The sequence below is a fragment of the Euprymna scolopes genome, chromosome 36, assembly GCF_053919585.1.
Source record: "Euprymna scolopes isolate OS-2025 chromosome 36, ASM5391958v1, whole genome shotgun sequence".
NCBI classification, from domain to species: Eukaryota; Metazoa; Mollusca; class Cephalopoda; order Sepiida; family Sepiolidae; genus Euprymna; species Euprymna scolopes.
The window spans coordinates 70,271,556-70,292,635 of record NC_136517.1 but is presented as its reverse complement, the minus strand read 5'-3'; the positions used below and the strand labels follow the sequence as shown (position 1 = coordinate 70,292,635).

General features: G+C 27.2%; 1 protein-coding gene and 1 long non-coding RNA gene across 14 annotated transcripts in view; one reads left to right on the top strand and one right to left on the bottom strand.

Annotated features, from left to right (window-relative positions):
- LOC145260568 (uncharacterized) overlaps positions 1 to 21,080 on the bottom strand; it is a 504,115-nt gene that overhangs the window by 357,929 nt on the left and 125,106 nt on the right. For all 13 annotated transcript variants that reach the window (XR_013864332.1, XR_013864331.1, XM_080118839.1 and 10 more), the window contains exon 2: positions 5,319 to 5,543. Coding sequence is in view for 11 of the 13 variants with exons in the window: in XM_080118839.1 (XP_079974965.1) it covers positions 5,319 to 5,516 (198 nt within the window). In the remaining 2 variants the exon portion in view is untranslated. The remainder of the gene's footprint in view (positions 1 to 5,318; positions 5,544 to 21,080) is intronic.
- Positions 1 to 21,080, top strand: part of LOC145260569 (uncharacterized) — a 239,274-nt gene that overhangs the window by 165,471 nt on the left and 52,723 nt on the right. The window lies entirely within an intron of this gene.

Genomic DNA, 21,080 nt, shown 5'->3' with positions numbered 1-21,080 from the left:
AGACCAGCCTATAAAATCAACTGTAAATTCTTTTATAAGACAGGGGCGCGTTCAAAACGTAGGTTTCTGTTTAGAACACAACTGAACCATGATACTTGGCTTTTGCATTTTAGACTTTAAGTGAAGTCATTATTTACAGATAATTTAATAAAATCAACAGTAGATTCTCCACAGTGCAATGTAGACTGCAATGTATTGTGGGAAGACATCTGAAGCTTCCTCAGTACAATGCGGAGCCAGGGTTCCTAACTAGAGCAGGCAATCAATCAATATAATTAAAAAATAAGTGAGCTCACTGATTTTTGATGACAATAAAAGTCTGGAAAGGTGGAACATTTGTGGATCCTCATTCAATCCCAGACAACATTACCATTTCTGATAATATATATATATATATATATATATATATATATATATATATATATATGTTTGACTGTGGAAATAATAATATCATCTCATATTCTGAAAATGCTAATATTAATTTGTTCGTTAAGTTAGTTTGTTGGAGGACATGGTCCTAGCAAGTGAAAAAATGTGAGACATCAGCTTAGGTTCTCAGTGGTTGGATGACTACACCCTTTGTTTGAGATGAACTAGATACATTCTATAATTGGATTTCACCGCAGTTTGCTTGATCTGTGTTAGCTAATAGGTTTTCTTGTATATGGCGCAATTGCTCAGATGGCAGGGTACTCGCCTCGCATGCAAGAGACTCAGATTTTGAATCCTGAGTTCAGATGTGTTCAACTGACTTCCGGTTTTGTTGGCTTTCATGGCTTGTGTAGATTGTTATGTTGTTTGACTGAAAATAATTATATCATCACACAAACATATAAGATGAATATCTGCTGTCGAATGGGTAAAATTAATTCTCCAAACAGAACAGCTTTCCACAAATTTTATGTCTTCTTATGAAGAATCAAATCAAAATATCATACTTATGTCTAGAATCCTTATTCTGATTTTGATTAAATTCCGTAACATGATTTTGATTCTAGAAAATGTCTAAAATTTAAGGCTTCAGAAAAAATTGAAATTTAGGGAACATTGCTTAATTGGTGTCTAACGACATTGAAATATATGGATTTTCAAATGGGAAGTTGCTCCTATGCTATGCTTCCTATAATACCTTCAAGCTACCCCAAATAAACTGATATTGGAGAAATACTTATGTCTCATACTAATTGCTAAAATTTCGCCAAAATCTGAGGTATCTGAATTTTCATGAAGGGCTTCTCATCCAATTTGTATAAAACTAAATTAAACTAAATATAGACCACATTATCCACTTTTATGTCTAGAAGCTGTGCCCATGTTACTCACTGTGATGCTAGAATATATATTCCAAAATTCATAATGATCTGTTTATTAGTTTAGGAGATTATCTTGTACATAAAATATATACATATTACTTATATATAAAGTAGAACATTTTTGGATTAAAAACAAATATTTTTCATGTATTCATTCATCTATAAAACCCCTTCTTCTTCTTCTTCTTCTTCTTCATCATCATCATCATCATTGGTTTAATATGTTGGACAGTTTTTAGAAATGGACTTCCCAACTTATCTCTGCTTAAGTTTCTTTGGAAGTCATTTCTTTAATTTTAGCAACAATTTTATAGACTGGATGCCATTCCTGCGGTCAACCTAATGAGACAGCATCTCTAGTTGATAGCCTACCAAATCTAAAGAGTGTTCCACCTTGCACTTATCAATTCTTAAAGTTGATATCATAGTTGAGTTGAAGAAATTCGAAAGTGAACACCCAATTCTTAATTTTGTTTTGCATTTTTATGAATACTATCACCATTACCTTCATATTGCATAGTGACATTCTTTCTATATTCTGTTTCTTTCTTTTCACAAAGCAAGTGTTTCTTTTATCGTATATAGTAGGCGTATAAAATAAAAAACAATAAAATCTGAAACTATTTTGTTGAACTAAAGTCTGTAATACATGCTGGGGTTTAATATGTTTTTTGGCTACTGCTTTGTTATCTATATAAATCTAATTCTGCTTTAGCATGATATCTACTCTTTTTTATGTGATCGACATTTTATATTGTAATGAACACGGTACAAAAGCAAGGAAAATACTTCTAATTGGTTTCAAAAGAATGTGTATTCAACAAACCTGGAACCCTAACCTTTAATCTTAACATTCCAAAAAGAGACCATGCGACACTTCAGCCAATTATTTAATGAAAAGTTGCTGAAGTCTCAGTAATATATCCTGACGAATCAATTTTTGTAATTTTTCCATAAATTATCCACAAAGTTTTGTTGTTCCCAACACTGAAGGAATTGAAAGATCATTACTTGATGTGAAGATTTCTACATTGAAAAAATAGGAGTCATACAGTGTAGATAGTTTTTCCTTGTGTCAAGCCAAAGTAGCAGCTGTATAGTGTAAATAAGTTTTACGTGTAAAAACCTGCCAAAGCAGCACCAATTTTTTTTTTTTTTTGCTCAGACAAGGCATATTTCCACTAAATCGTAAGGACCTACAGTTTTAGGGGCCAGATTTATAGAGAAACAGCCTGAGTGGGGAGTTGGACAGCAAGATCATATTACATTTAAATTTCTACATCTTGGTTGGGTTGAGGAAACAGGAGGAGAATTCTAAAGGAAAATATAAACCAACGAAACTGATTTTACAAACTGTTATGTGAAGATAGGTAACCAACTCGGAACATTCTACATAAAGAACCGAGTCACTAGATTCATCGGCCCTTTTTGAACAGAGATTGTCCCCTGAACGTTAACATGCTTTATTTGTAAATAAGTAAATAAACTTCTCTTTCAGTTTTCAAACCACAGTGTATTTGTTCCTTTCACGGAATACTTTATCTTTGATTGTCCGTATAATAGGCCACCTTAGGACATATCACAAACTTAGGTGTGACAGACTGACGGACAGAAGCTCTCATATGAAATAAGGTGTCCGTTCAATCTGCTCATTTAATGGTGAATACTGAAGCGTGACTGACTGACCTACCGACTGACTCATGTAAAAACGCGTCTAAACTCTCGACAGAAATTCCTTTTTATTTGAGTTTGTATGAAAGTATTCATAAAACAGGTTTCAGTGGATTTTGTAGTCAGGCCATCAAATTAGTCATAGGATGAACGATCAACTCAGAAAAAGGTATGACAAATAGTTTTTTTTTTTAATTTATAGGTCATCTACTATTATAATACTCATTGTGGCTGTTTATCAATATTTGCATTATGACGTAAAGAATAATGCAGTGTGTCACTTTTTATTTGCTGATAATTTATTAAATTTTTTAAACTTTGTTCAATTTTATAAGAAAAAAAAACTGCTAACATAGTAAAAATAATAATAATATAAGAAACATGATACAATTACTCATACAAATTAAAAAGAAAACATTTTCTTGCATGCAATAATATTTATTGAAGTTATAACAATCGAATTTAAGCATAAAAGCAATGAAGAGAAATGCATGGCTAACATCGTTTCCAAAGTCAAAACTTTGGGTCATTACACAGTAATCTTTGACCATTGTTTTAGGCTATTAGACTGCTCAACCAGCAAGTACATCACCCCATGCACAAAGTTATAGACTCATACTCTTAAATGCTTTTCAAAGAGTTTTTAAGAGGATAACCAACTTTTCTATTTCTTTCTGATAGTTTACCATATCGAAATACCTTCACTAATTGGTCACGCATGCAGCAGAGAAGATTAAAAATTAATCGATTCCTAATTTGTTGAAACAAAAATGAAGCCGTCTTTAATCAGTTTTACTGCTACTTGACAATTTTTCTCCATTATCAACCTGACCATTTTTGTATAGATCATGCCACCATGCTGCTTGTAGAAAATTTTATTTTAATCCAAAGAAAGCCTAAACTTATGAAGAAAAAACAGTAGAAATAAAGCTTGATAAACTGTTAAAGAATAAAAAATCACTTGAAGAAAAAAATCACTTGCAAAAATACATTCAAATGCAAAAACCGTTATGACATGAGGAAGGAAAACAGCAATAATAGCACTAATATAACATGTTGAAAAAACAGAAATGATATGGCTTAGAATTTCTAATTAATTAATAATAGCAAACTATTTCTCATAGAATTCCTCCTGAAAATATCAAACTGGGAAATTAAAAAAAATAATTCAAAACTGAAGAAAATAATAAATTTTAACTCTAACAATACAGAAAGATATAATTCATTCTTCACAAGAGCTAAACTCAACAAATCGCTTACAAAAATAGTTAATCTGACAATGTGCATGTGATGAATTCCTGAAAAAAAAAAAAAAAAAAAAAAAAAAAAAAAAGCAAACAGAAAACTTCTGACTTCTGAGTATTTTATGAATATTAAAAAACGACATCAATTTGATTTGGCATTGGACATACTCATAAAAAAACAAGTCAAACAAATCTGTGATCTGAACAAACTCAAGTAAAAGTTAGTTAAGTAAAAATATGGATACTCCATTAATTTACAAAAAAACAACAAACAAACAAACAAAACATTAAACTTATGTGGCAACCATCTGTCGGATACTAAGCTATATTGACAATTGTATGATGTAAAAAGAATTACTGACAAAAAAGTACTAAAATTCCATAGGCGAATCTTAAGCCAATAATTTCACAGCAAATGAATGGCAAACTATTTGGAATAGTTGCATAAACAATATACTGAAAAGAATCCAACTAATGATTAAAGAGAATTACTAGATTCATAAGGGGAGATAAATCTTGACAGATTTTATATATGCCACACATACCTACATTACATTGATATTCTGTGTCGAATGTTGAGCATATTTTGATAACATATACTGAATTCAATGAAATCTGTTCAAGACATTGCCAGGTGGAGGATTTGAAGGACATGTTTGAGCAGGTTGATCCAAGTATTTCTTTTCTTATTTCTGAAGTAAAATTGTCAAAAAGATATGAATACTCCACTTGCATTAAATGATTCGTTGAGGTGTTGATATGCTGTAAAATAAATTGGATCAAACCAAAACTTCTAAAGAATAATTTTTTTAAATACACCCAGCTACTGTGTGCAAATCGCTAACATTCATAATATTATGCAGTAAATACTAAAATAAAAGAAAAACTGCCTGTTATCAAAATTCACAGAGATTCCAATAGTTTATGATTATTGAAGTACCAATGCCAAGAACTGGGCAATTGAAAATAAACTAAAATCTTTTTTTTGTCTTTTTAAAAATCTTAGTGGCTAATCGTAAACACATGAAAAGACAGTAAAACAAAAAACAAAAAAACAATTAAACAAAAAAGAAAGAAAAGATTAATTCACCTCTGATTCGACTGAAAAGTCGACCAACAAGTTGTCAGTATCAGTTCCATTGTCATTGCCATTATTACTGGCTTCAAAACTGGTCGTAGCTGGCCCGAAAGGATCAAACTCATCCATATTGTTGGGAGCAGAATCAGTCATAGATTTTGTGGCAGGTACGGCATCTCCAAGGTCAACAAGAGTGTCCAGCTCAGACATGGTTATGCTCGATTAATTGGTTACTCCCTAAGAAAAAAAAAAAAATTATTGGTGTAAATTCTGAGTAAGAAAATATCATTTAATTTGAGAAACACTTTGAGTTTTTAGAATATTTATAGTATTTTTATTTTAATACATGCAATGTTTATAGATTGGATAAAAACTTTATATGGATAAATTATGAAAATGTAATAAAGTTTTATCTGAAAAAAATAATGAGCCCTTTATATGTATGAAGTCTGATGCTTTAATACAACTCAGTTTCTGAATCATAACTGAACATCTACTTTGAGAGGTGAAATTTATATATATATATATATATATATATATATATATATATATATATATATATATATATATATATATATAGAGAGAGAGAGAGAGAGAGAGAGAGAGAGAGAGAGAGCGAGCAAGAAATCGGTCAGATTTTACAAGTTAAACCTATCAAATGGATCTCAAAATTCAATATCCGATTCTGCCTAACAAATGTTTATTTATTATTGTTGTAACATGTTCTTTGTCATAAATAAAGTTTATTTCACTTCAGTTTCTTCAAAAAAATATTTTATCCAACAAGGAATATTTTTCTTTGCTGTCTATAGCGAGTTTTAGTTGTAATGTACAGCAGCAAATATAGTAGTTAATAGAAAACATTACAAATAATAATCTTTTTTATAACACTTAAATTGTATCGCATATATTGTTTCATATAGAAAATCAGATAAAAATTAAGAAATTTCTAAATTCTTTGATTTTTTTGCTGTTACACCGAGTGACATCAGATTTCATGTGCAGCCATATTTCATCATCTTCCAACTTTCCAAAGATAATACATACACATAGGCACTATTATTCTTAGTCCATTTTAATATAAATAATTAACATTAGCTCGAATGCTGTTCATAGAAATTCATATTATGCCCTTTTTAAAATCATAATTTAACAGCCTGCATTTGCAATAGCCTTTTTAATTTTTTTTTTCAATTTGTTTTTATAATTTTTAATTTTTTTTTTAATTTGTTTTTATAATTTTTAATTTTTTTTTTAATTTGTTTTTATAATTGCAAGTTTCGTTTTTTTTTAATTTGTTTTTATAATTGCAAGTTTCGTTTTTTTTAATTTGTTTTTATAATTGCAAGTTTCGTTTTTTTCAATTTATTTTTATAATTGCAAGTTTCGTTTTTTTTAATTTGTTTTTATAATTGCAAGTTTCGTTTTTTTAAATTTGTTTTTATAATTGCAAGTTTCGTTTTTTTTAATTTGTTTTTATAATTGCAAGTTTCGTTTTTTTTAATTTGTTTTTATAATTGCAAGTTTCGTTTTTTTTCAATTTGTTTTTATAATTGCAAGTTTCGTTTTTTTCAATTTGTTTTTATAATTGCAAGTTTCGTTTTTTTCAATTTGTTTTTATAATTGCAAGTTTCGTTTTTTTTAATTTGTTTTTATAATTGCAAGTTTCGTTTTTTTTAATTTGTTTTTATAATTGCAAGTTTCGTTTTTTTTAATTTGTTTTTATAATTGCAAGTTTCGTTTTTTTTAATTTGTTTTTATAATTGCAAGTTTCGTTTTTTTTAATTTGTTTTTATAATTGCAAGTTTCGTTTTTTTCAATTTGTTTTTATAATTGCAAGTTTCGTTTTTTTCAATTTGTTTTTATAATTGCAAGTTTCGTTTTTTTTAATTTGTTTTTATAATTGCAAGTTTCGTTTTTTTCAATTTGTTTTTATAATTGCAAGTTTCGTTTTTTTAATTTGTTTTTATAATTGCAACTTTCGTTTTTTTAAATTTGTTTTTATAATTGCAAGTTTCGTTTTTTTTAATTTGTTTTTATAACTGCAAGTTTCGTTTTTTTAATTTGTTTTTATAATTGCAAGTTTCGTTTTTTTTAATTTGTTTTTATAATTGCAAGTTTCGTTTTTTTAATTTGTTTTTATAACTGCAAGTTTCGTTTTTTTAATTTGTTTTTATAATTGCAAGTTTCGTTTTTTTTAATTTGTTTTTATAATTGCAAGTTTCATTTTTTATAATTTGTTTTTATAATTTGTTTTTATAATTTGTTTTTTAATTTGTTTTTATAATTTTTTTTTTAATTTGTTTTTATAATTTTTTTTTTAATTTGTTTTTATAATTTTTTTTTTAATTTGTTTTTATAATTTTTTTTTTTTAATTTGTTTTTATAATTGCAAGTTTCGTTTTTTAAATTTGTTTTTATAATTTGTTTTTATAATTGCAAGTTTCGTTTTTTTTTAATTTGTTTTTATAATTTGTTTTTATAATTGCAAGTTTCGTTTTTTTTAATTTGTTTTTATAATTGCAAGTTTCGTTTTTTATAATTTGTTTTTATAATTGCAAGTTTCGTTTTTTTTAATTTGTTTTTATAATTGCAAGTTTCGTTTTTTTTAATTTGTTTTTTTAATTTGTTTTTATAATTGCAAGTTTCGTTTTTTTTAATTTGTTTTTATAATTGCAAGTTTCGTTTTTTATAATTTGTTTTTATAATTGCAAGTTTCGTTTTTTTTAATTTGTTTTTATAATTGCAAGTTTCGTTTTTTTTAATTTGTTTTTATAATTGCAAGTTTCGTTTTTTTTAATTTGTTTTTATAATTGCAACTTTCGTTTTTTTTAATTTGTTTTTATAATTGCAAGTTTCGTTTTTTATAATTTTTTTTTATAATTGCAAGTTTCGTTTTTTTTAATTTGTTTTTATAATTGCAAGTTTCGTTTTTGTTAATTTGTTTTTATAATTTGTTTTTATAATTGCAAGTTTCGTTTTTTTTAATCAAACATTTACTTCATGCATTTCATCTTTCCCCAAAAGTTTTTGAATCTCCATTTAGTCTTAAAAATAGTGCTAATTCGAACATGAGGTATATCACAAGTCCATTCTTGTTTTTATTTTTCAGATAGACCACTTTTTCAAATTTGTTTTATGAACATTAACAGCGTTGTAATGATTTTATAATTGCAAGAGTGTACAATTACACAGCAGTTTCTATAAACACAATAAAATATATAAATCAGAGTAAAAGAAAAATAATTGTAAAGTTCTTTTTTAATTCATATAAAGAATTGCATTTCGTAAGAACATTGTAACCAAATACATTTAACAAAGATGATTTTATGAAATAACTGCTTTTGCTATTGTAAAAGGAAATCTTTATATAATCAGCTTTTCATGTATAACGTTTAAACACGACAAAAACATTCACTTTTATTCACATAAATGGATCATCACAAAATAAATAGAAAAATAGTTACATTTTTGTTATTTTGATACAAATTTAAACTTTTGATACAAACCATAAAAAAATAGAAAGAGAATAAATACAATTCATCTGAGCGATTGTATGTGTGAGAGGAAGCAGGCAAGCAGCCATCTTCTCCCTTCTTTATGAAATCTTTCTTTCTAGCAAGAAATCCTTTAAAAATTCACCAGTAAATATTTTAAGAAACGTTTCCATAATTTCCCCTGTATTTTTTAATCACTTTAAATAATTACTGTTAATATCGACAAAACCAATGCATATATATATATATATATATATATATATATATATATATATATATATATATATATATATATATATATATATATATATATATATATATATTTATATATTTATATATATATATATTTATATATATATATATTTATATGTATATATTTATATATATATTTATATATATATATATATATATATATATATTTATATATATATATATATATATATATATATTTATATATATATATATATATATTTATATATATATATATATATATATTTATATATATATATGTATATATTTATATATATATATATATTTATATATATATATATATATATATATATATATTTATATATATATATATATATATTTATTTATATATATATATATATATTTATATATATATATATATATATATATATTTATATATATATATATATATATTTATATATATATATATATATATTTATATATATATATATTTATATATATATATATGTGTGTGTGTGTGTGTGTGTGTTTTATTTTTTTTATTACCGTTTCATCTGTTTGGTTACATATGTTTTGGATGTTGGACCATGTTTACGATCCAACAGCCTTGTCAGACCTTACAGAATTTCTGTAGAGTCTAACGAGGCTGTTGGATCGTAAACATATGTTTTGGATGTTGGACCATGTTTACGATCTAACAGCCTTGTCAAACCTTACAGAATTTCTGTAAGGTCTGACCTGTCAGAATTTCTGTAAGCTCTGACGAGGCTCTTGGGTCGTAAACATGGTCCAACATCCAAAACATATGTAACCAAATAGATAAAACGGTAATAAAAAAAAAAATAAAACACATACTTGCTCTGCAATAGTATTGAGCACTCTCTTCAGGTTTTTACTAATTACCAGTTTTACTAATATATATATATATATATATATATATATATATATATATATATATATATATATATATATATATATATATATATATATATATATATATATATAAGAAAAATGCCATATGAATAACGCCAAATGTTAATTAACCATAAACTTAAGAAAAAAATAATAATTAAAAAATAATTTTGCAAATTAGGTATTCTAATTCTGGACTATATATGGTATTTCAAAATGTTATTGGCGTTATTGATTTAAGAGTAAACGGTTTTAATGATTGATACTCTATGTGTGATACATGAAAAAAAACATTTAATTCATTCAGATTAATATTGGGTTCAGGAGAGGAGAAGGGACTTGAGTTCATGCAATATAACAGGACACAGATCCTGCTAATGCGTGGTATATTTTAATGTCTAATATAATATGTGTTGTGCTTGTTTTTGCATTTTAATATAAACCTGATGAAAAATAGAAACTGACACCTTAAGTAACCTACTGATTTCAAATATCATGCATATATATAAAACAGTATTTGTATTTTTCAACACACGCACACACGCGCGCGCGCACGCACACACACACACACACATTCATATTTCTTCCACTGTTCAATTCTTGTTTAGAAAACTTAGTTCAATTTCAATTTGAACGTGCCCGATTTTTTATGTTTTCTTTTTTCCATTCGTCAGTTTCGTTAAATACTTTTTATGCAGCTTTTATTTTGGTTAAATGTTTTATTTATTGTTCGGCTCTTCTTAATTTAAAAAAAAAAATGAAAATAAAACCTTTTACAACAAGTTGAACTGTTTATCGTCACTTAGTATGACACATTAGCTTGCTCAGTTTAGTTGATAATATCTCCTCTAAACGAAAAGCTTTCAGAGAAAAGCAGTATTAAAGACAAAATGGTGTCTCCCGGATATTTCCTAGCCACTTCATAATAAAAAGTCTACTTCCTTTCACCCAGCCTGCTTGTCTGAAAGAAAGTTGTTCTATGCAGACGACGACGACTAAGTGGTTTTAAACCACACGAGAAAAGTAGACAAAAGCCATTGTATAGTTTTAACAAAACGTTTAGTAATGAAGGATTAGTCCGCCTTTTCTTGCAGAGTCATGGTCAAAGAGGTGAGGATCTTAAAATAGAAGAATCACTTGTAAGTTTTTTGGCTGAAATTTTTCAGAGAGAATCGTAATTGGGATTATTTACAGTCGAATTGATGTCATTCTTGATGGTTGTTCTTTTTGACCTTCTTTAAAATGTCAATTCACATTGAAGTGCACTGGAAAATTAAGTGATTAAAAACTAAAAACTAGCACACACATTCGGTTCGATTCGGCTTCTCGGCCAGACCAGAAATGATTGTTCGACTTTATTTAATATCAACCATTTTTGAGTAAGAAAATAAAATTCTATTGATAACAACATGTCAGTATTTAGCAATCATGATTTTTTTTTTTTTCTGGGCATAAAGTGGCTGCCAATTTCTGCAACAAAACGCTGACAATATTTACTAGCGAAACGGCACATATGCACATTATTTAATAGTTGTTACATAATACGACGGGTATGGATCAGATTCACTGTCTACTTTACAAACATGCTCACATTTAAAGAACTTCATACATTTCATACTATTTGACTAATGTGGGTTATCTAATGAACTGCCCACCAGTGTACTAAAGTTAAAACCGCACGTTCTCTCATAAACTTATATTGTGTATTTAAATGTGTACTTTGCTTGTCGCTAAATATAGTCTTTAAATCATTTTCCTACATTAGATTTTTTTTAAATCTTGTTTTTTTTTTTTTTTAAATATTTCTCTCTTGTAAATAAACACTTGTTTTTAAATTTCTAACTTGTTCATCTTGTTTTGTTTCTCATTCGTCTGTTTGCTGCTTTTCTTTAATAACTAGTATCTTGAACTGCCATGTTTTAAAACCAGAACTATGGGATCTCGAGTCACGTCAGGATTACTTCCTATTATTATTGTTGTTGTTGTGTTACATGTAAGCCTTCATAGTCCTAACAAATAATAGCAAAATATATACTTTTACTTGCAAGTATAACAGAAAAATGTCACAATTCTCAAAATAATATTCCCTTGTGTTTTTGACTTATTGTTAGGAATGATTCAATTTTATCCGAAAGTATATTAAAAAGGATGAATATTCTTATAATATTATGTTACATAATAAAAAGAAAGCTCGTATCAAAATCTAAACGAACAAAGTTAAGCAAAGTCAACAAAAAGCAAATAAAGCTGATAAAATCATTTGCCCTCCACTCCAACTTTTATTGTTAAAACAAATAACTGACCCATAACAAAATTTACTTAGAAAATAGAGATAAAAGCAAAAGACGATTCCATCTGCACGTTCAGTGACAAAAATGCTATTGTCAAACTTAACCATGATTGGTCGGCAATCCGAATTTATTATAGAAATATGTTATGGTTGCACCTATAATAAAACAATTACAAAATTAGCCCTAGTTTCAGTTTTCGTTTGTTTGTGTGTCAAAAATTCTCCTCAAATTATTATTATTTTTTTTTTTTTTTTTACAGTGATCACCACTTATGAAAACAAAATAGTCGAAAGTAATCAAATATGAAAATAGAAGTCAATATGAAGGACATGCACGAAGATAAGTCAAAAGCAAAATATTTTAAGAAATAAAACAACAAAATTATTTTTTTTTACCAAAACATGTAAGCTAATGTTTACAGTTTAGTAAAAGAAAATTCTATTATTTTTGACAATTACGTATTTTTTTTTTCTTTATTTCTTTTCCAAATAAAATTGTCTTGGTAGTTCCTTAAGTTTAATATTTAATATCTAATATTTAATATTCAACATTTAATATGTAATATCTAATATTCAACATTTAATATTTAATATCTAATATTTAATATTCAACATTTAAAATTTAATATTCAACATTTAATATTTAAAATTTAATATTCAGCATTTAATATTTAATATCTAATATTTAATATTCAACATTTAATATCTAATATTTAATATTCAACATTTAATATTTAAAATTTAATATTCAACATTTAATATTTAAAATTTAATATTCAACATTTAATATTTAATATCTAATATTTAATATTCAACATTTAATATCTAATATTTAATATTCAACATTTAATATTTAATATCTAATATTTAATATTCAACATTTAATATTTAATATCTAATATTTAATATTCAACATTTAATATTTAATATTCAACATTTAATATTTAATATCTAATATTTAATATTCAACATTTAATATTTAATATTCAACATTTAATATTTAATATTCAACATTTAATATTTAACATTCAACATATAATATTTAATATTCAATATTTAATATTCAATATTCAACATTTAATATTTAATATTCAACATTTAATATTCAACATCTAATATTTAATATTCAACATCTAACATTTAATATTTAATATTCAACATTTAATATTCAACATCTAATATTTAATATTTAATATCTAATATTCAATATTCAACATCTAACATTTAATATTCAACATTTAATATTTAATATTCAACTTCTAATATTTAATATCTAATATTTAATATTCAACATTTAATATTTAATATTCAACATCTAATATTTAATATTCAACATCTAATATTTAATATCTAATATTTAATATTCAGCATTTAATTTTTAATATTCAACGTCCAACATTTAATATTCAACATCTAACATTTAATATTCAGCATTTAATATTTAATATTCAACATCTAACATTTGATATTCAACATCTAACATTTAATATTCAACATTTAATATCTAATATCTAATATTCAACATTTAATATTTAATATCTAATATCTAATATTCAACATTTAATATTTAATATCTAATATTTAATATTCAACATTTAATATTTAATATTCAACATCTAATATTTAATATCTAATATTTAATATCCAACATTTAAATATTCAACATCTAATATTCAACATTTAATATTTAATATCTAATATTTAATATTCACCATTTAATATTTAATTCCCACGAAATTTGTTGGTGGCTTTAGGTTCCGATTTGTGTTCACTCAACAGAAAGCTATTTTGTGTCTTCTTATTCTAAAATAAATGCGTTACAAAAAGATTTATGGTGAATTAATTTTTACACACATCCACACATGCTTATAAAGAGACTGTTCATCAGCCAATTCTTATGATTCAGCTTGAAATAGAATTTCGATTGACAAACACGTCCATTAAATGAATCCAATTTTTGTTTAAGTTCATTTATAAATTATCACAAGTTTTACTTTTCAAAATATTGGAACAATTCACATTTTCATCATTAAAAATAAAGTAAAAAAAAAAAATGACCCAAAACATTTACATATGATTTTCCATAACGAATTTGAACAAAATCCTATTAAAAACGTTAAAAATAATCAACTGATTTATTTGAAATTTGAACTAAAAATGAAATCTTTTTTTGCCAAGAGAACATTTTTTTTTTATTCAGTTCTAATTTTTGAAAACATGAAAACTGGTAATAGTTACATATATATTTTCCCACAGATTTCTGGTCTTGATATTTTCCCACAGATTTCTGGTCTGATATTTCCTCAAAACCTCTTGCTTTGAAGGAAAGGAGACTAAAACTTGCTGCTATGGTTTCAAATGATCTGAAATAACAGATTCAAAATATTTCTCATATGTTATATCTCCCCTCTTTTGGGAATAGTGTATGATTATGAATATCTCCAGTATCAAATAATTCTTATACACTGTGAAATTTATTTCATGTATGAAAACCAAAGAGGGGAGATATGACATATGAGAAGTCTCCCCTTGCTGTTATTTCAGATCATTTGAAACCATAGCAGCAAGTTTTAGTCTCCCTTCCTTCAAAGCCAGAGGTTTAGAGGAAATATCAGATATTTTGTAATTTTTATGCAAAACTAGTAAAACAAATGACTATGATTGAAACATTTCATGGCTGTAAAAAAGTGCCAAAAATAAGCTCTGGATGATGGATGATCTCCTTAATATGCCACCTTAAGGGTAAATGTCACAATTCAGGTCGTTAGCTTTCCAACGAGCCCTCATTTGTTAAATTCTGATCAGTAGTCACTGAGATTTGGAATTTATAAAATTGCCCCAAAAAGGTGGTATATATACACACACACTCCTAGCCAAATTGAATATTGAAATGCTCCTATCTTTGGTTCTATGGGACGAAATTACATGAAAATTTGCAGGCTTTTTAAAGATTATAATCCTATTCTATGATTAAAATTTTATGACAATTGGTAAAAAAAAAAACCTATATTTTCAAGCGAATAAAATAAAAGATGCCTAAAATTTGCCTACATTTAATATATAGTTTCCTGGCAGGCCAGCTTCCGTTTTGCTGCATTGGGATGAATTTTGCTTAGGTTCTTTTGGCTTGGTATTCTCCCTTGTGGCCTTGCCAGTCCACTAATATATATATATGTATATATATATATATATATATATATATATATATATATAGGCATTTCAACCCCGCGTTGCTCGGGTGTTTTGATGTGTATGTTGAGCAAAAAAAAAAAAAGTTGTAGTAGGAAGGCAGGCTCGAACCTGTACCACAAAGGAGGAAAAGAATGGGGTAAAAATCTGACGTCTATGCTGTTACGACCACCACCAAACCGGAAGTGACATTTCTTAAAATTAAGGCTAGACAATCGAAAGGAGAGGATGACTTTCAAAAATATCGGCGAAAAAAAGCGACCCCCCCCCCCGTAGAAAAGTACCCAGTTTAAGGTGAAGATATTAATGTTTTTAGCCAATTTTTCGATATTTGCCATATGAAAGATTCAACTTTTAAACGATACTGATCTTGGTAAAATCCGTCGCCTTGGTCGAAAGTTTTAGGCAGACATGCAAACATACATACATACATTTATATATTGTTAACTGAAAATTTTCGACCCAAACCGATGAAAAACTTGCTCTATCTCTGAATACCCTTTATGTAAAATTTCAAATGTTTAGACCAGAAATTGTCAGTAATTTGGTAGAGACCGCAGCGGTCAATTTTTTTTTTTAACTTTGACTCCTATTATGACCCCTTAACATTTATTGTTTTGTCACTGTTGCTATTCTTTCCATCAGAAAAATAGGTGGCATATATATATATATATATATATATATATATATATATATATATATATATCCAAAACCTCTGGCCTTGAAGGAGGTGGGACTAAAACTTGCTTCTATGGTTTCAAATGATCTGAAAGGAAACGATTCCAAATATTTCTCATGTTATATGCCCTCTCTTTTGATTTTCATACATAAAGTAAATTTAACAGTGTATAAGGATTGTTTGATACTGGAGATATTCATAATCATACCCTACTCCCCCCCCCCCGCAAAAAAAAAAAGGAAGACATAACATGAGAAATATTTGGAATCAAGTCTCCTGTTGCTGTTATTTCAGATCATATGAAACCATAGCAGCCAGTTTAGTCTCCTCTCTATCAAGTCCAGAGGTTTTGAGGAATATATTTCTGTGGAAATATACTTTATTTTCTTATAATATATACATACATATACATTATATACTAATCCTTATTTAAGAAGCTCAATGTAATTACATCACAATATAATGAATGAATGACAAAAATTCAAAATGGTGTAATGGAAACATATCATAAGGTATTTACAGCTTCTCTGCCAATTTTCCGATTTTTAATCATGTCAAATTGCACTTTATTTCCTTTTGACGGATTGATTGTTGCTATTTCTTCTGATGAGTTAAGGACAAAATAGATTCACTGATTTACATAATAATTAAGTGATTGATTTTGTGCTATGAAACAGATACTGTCAAGAATTGTAAATGTCAAGTGAATTAAAGGAATAAATTGTAAGATCGTCAACATTATGAACTTTGGAATATAGACTTTTGTCTTTCATTCATTGTATATATATTAGTGATGGGACGATTCCAAAATTTTCCCAAATTCCAATACAATTACTAATTCTATTCTAAATTTCTGATTTTGATACAAGTACCAATTCAGTTTCTTAAAAAAATTCTCAATATTTAATTAGAGATTTAATGCTTCTTAAAATGTTCAAATGACGGTATACTCTAATGTAGACCTTCCTAAATATTTTTTTCAAATGTTTTCCTTGTAAATGATTTTCATAAAAAAAAAGTTGACAATTAGTATGCAAAATAATAATTAAAAAAAAAAAACAGTGTAGGAACAGAATAGTTAACAAAGCCCATCACATCAAGAATGAGTTTCTACAATGTTACTATTTAGAAAACCATTCTTAACATGGGGCTCTGTTAACTATTCTCTGGCTTCCCTCTATAAAAACATGTTCATTTTTTTTCTCCCAATTATAAAGATTTGGTCGGTTATTAGATTGATTTATTTTATTGTAAAAAAATGAAGAAAGTAAAGATAATAATGATACAAATTCGTAGATTAACACCTTTGGTTAAATTACTCTTCCAACATGAGATTCTAACTGTTTTGTCTAAAATCGTCTAGATTACGTAATCCAAAGAAAAAGAAAAAAAAAGAAAAAACAAAACATTATTTTAGAATCTGGAGTTGGAAATCAGTTTTGTATATAAATTTAACATATAATGATCATCATTTCCAGCCTATTCTAACTTTTTAGGGATATTCAGTAATTTTTTCCCCACTGATCTGAATAATCGCTCAAAAATCGAAAATTAAACAAATTATTCGTAGGAAATTACATTTTCACACGATTGTTGACATTTAATGCATTTTTACTAGCATTTTATTTAATTTTTAGTTTTGAGTAGTTATCAAAGATCCTTGTGTAGGACTTATGGGCAACCATTTATTTGTTCTAACTTGACAGTGGATACTTATGTTTTTTTTTTAACAAGAAAACGCTTTTAAACATAAATAAACTTATTCAGATAGATAGAAGATATTATTTGCATATGTTTTCATCTCTTATGTTCTGCACGTTACATTAACACATCTCTGAATCTCATTTTTCTTTTTATTGGGGGGGGGTAGGGGTACGTTTAAATGTAAATATAATTTCGTTTTTTTATTTGACAAACTTCTAAATGTTTTCCATTTATATGTTTTATCACAGATTTTGATAAACTCATCGTGAGATTTTTATCCATATTTTCCACTTGTGGCCAAAGTGACCCCCCCCAAAAAAAAACAAAACAAAAACAATAAAATATTAATTATTTCATAGCTGATGACCTGACAACAACAGTCTTAAGCCAGCATTGAAAAACCTTCGCCAGAGCATTTAAAATCTTTTATTACTCAACTGTGAACTTCCTAAGAGATGGCATAGAGGCATATATGTCTCTCAGGTAGTTCAGAAAAAAAGAGTGTGAAAAAGTTTACTAAGGGAAAAGTTAAGTGAACTCTAGAATGTTTACTTTGTTTACCATAATTGAACAATAAAAAAAATAGATTCCGAGTGTCAATGATAAATCTGGAAATGACATTTATAACCTGCAATTTTTATGGTTCTTATGCTGTAGATGAACAACTGTTAATAAATAAATAAATCTTAGTTTGTTTCATTTTACTTTTTGTTTGTCCAAAAAAATTAAAATAATTATTTTTGGATTTGGAAATTAGGCTAAAATGTTTCCGGTTCGATTCCAATACCACAAAAAGTTTTGATTTTCCTGATTCATTCCAACACTAAGCAAATGTAATAAAAACAAAATGTAAGTAATTAGCTATAAAAAAATCTTTACACCGATTTTTTCATCAACAGTAATGGATAGTTTAAACACAAGCATTTATTTTAAATATTTCCTAGAAAAACTGCATTTTATAAATTTTGGAGTAAATCTTCATCAAACCGATTCCATGTTAAAAAAAAAAAATTAAAAGTTAAAATGCTTTTGAAATATTTTCCGTTTCAGGTCAAGGTTTACATGATATGGTTAATACACAAAACTTCTTGGTGAGATTGATTCTTAACTTTTCTTTCAGAGTTACACTTAACATGATTTACAGGTTTTTAAAATTTAGTTTTTATATTATTGTTATTGTTGCTGTTGGTTGCAATATTTAGTGCATGATTGTGACTTAACCTTGAACATTTAAATGGAATATGTTAACAAACAGCACTTATTATATTTATGCACTGGTGCAATATAATGACTGCTGTTATGCTACACACCAGATTAGCCTTTAAACAATATGTTAAGGTTTCATTACACACAGACACAAAACCTCCATTATAAGAAATGTATTGTAAGCGTCTTTCATTTTTTTTTTTTTTTTAATAAAATCTACAAACGGTCATTAGGTAATTGGAGAAATTGATCAAAACACACAACAAACAAGCTTTTCCTATTATTTGTAACAGTATATTTTCAACAAAATGCTTGTGTGTGTGTGTGTGTGTGTGTGTGCGTGCATGCGCATTAAAACTTTAAACAAATTTGAATAAGAATCAACCGCATGTCACATTGGTTCTGTCTATGCTGGTTAAGTGTCGTTGCCAAGTCTGTTGCTGGTATTGGCTATTTATGATTGCCGTTTACTAATTACTCACATTGGCGTTCAGATGCTTTCTGCAATAGCACTTAACCTGGAGAGTCTACTTCACAGGTAACTGGTGGGAAGAGGGAGAAAATGGGTTCATACCTTCATGGAGGGTATTATTAGTGAAAGTGATGCAATATCCCCCTCCCCTTGCAGAACTAACATTGCACGCACTGGCAACGTAATGTGTGTGTACGTATTTTTCGATTGGAATTCTAATTCAATAGTAATTTCATAATTAGTGTATTTTCATAGGATTTTCTTTAAAAAAAACAGCATCGTTTATGTTTGTTAGATTCATATGAAAATAAAATAACGTCAACTCTAACGCTTGAATTGGACAGTGAAACTAAGTTATTCTTGTTTTACTGTCAGATAGTTTTATTGCAAGCAAATTATTTTTTAATAGTTCACAGCATAATTTTTATATTTTTAATTGCATTCTTTTTTGTATAAGTAAAAATATTAATCATCAACGCATATAAAAATACGTTTACTGTTAGATATCTTTTCTTGGAAGATGGGGGAGGGGTTCAATTGCGCATTAAATTACATCGAAAACTAAATTGAAACGCAATATTTTTTTTTAATAATCTGAGAATTTGGTAAAATCCGATTTTTTTTTCTCCCTACAAAATAATGCGACACACGTTTGCCAATCATTTAGTAAGATAAAATCATTCGAAAGTAGAACTAATTTTGATATGTCCCCTATTAAAATGGATGGGGGAGGGGAAGGTGACAATAAAATAGGGACAGGTAAATCTTCTCCCTTTCGAATGAGAGAACAAAACCCATTGTTGTCTGGAGAAAAATGAAAATGTCCTCCCTTCATTGAATTTATTCATGTTGTAGCTAATGATATTTCTTTCACGTTTCTCGCACACGACACTGTGTGTGTGTGTGTGTGTGTGTGTGTGTGTGTGTGTGTGTGTGTCTGAACCAAAATAAAGGAAGTGCAGAAAGAAGGAGAGGGAGGAGGTGGAGGATTGTGACTATCGCTAAAATTGTCTGGTCAGAGTGACCAACCGAAACCAGGAATAAGGATAGTGTGGTTCCTGGTCGAGAACAAAGCTTTTGTTTCCGGGCATTTTTTCTTTCCTTTTCCATTCTGTGGAGACAAATGAACCCTCTGATCAAAATTATGACTCATTTCACAGGTGGATAGAAACACAGGTGAACAGAAAGGATAAAAAAGTGTGTATATGTGTGTGTGTGTGTGTCCCTCTCTCTCTCTCTCTCTCTATATATATATATATATATATATATATATATATATATATATATATATATATATATATATATATTCAAAACATTCTCAAATAGATATTCAAATATTCAAACCAGATTCCAAAAATCAATATTCCGATGAATCTTTTCTAGTACTTAGGTTTCTGAGAAAATGCAACTTTATCTCGTATATAACATTATTTGTCAAATTTTAACGCATTCTCATCACCAGTATGTTCAATTTTATCATAGTTGAAACTACACGCAGGGTTACTAAACTTTACTTAGCTATCAAATATATTAAACATTACTAATAAAATCTGAGAAAAAGTGGGAATATTTTCCTTTCATTCAATATACAGCATTAAATAATCGTAAAAATTAA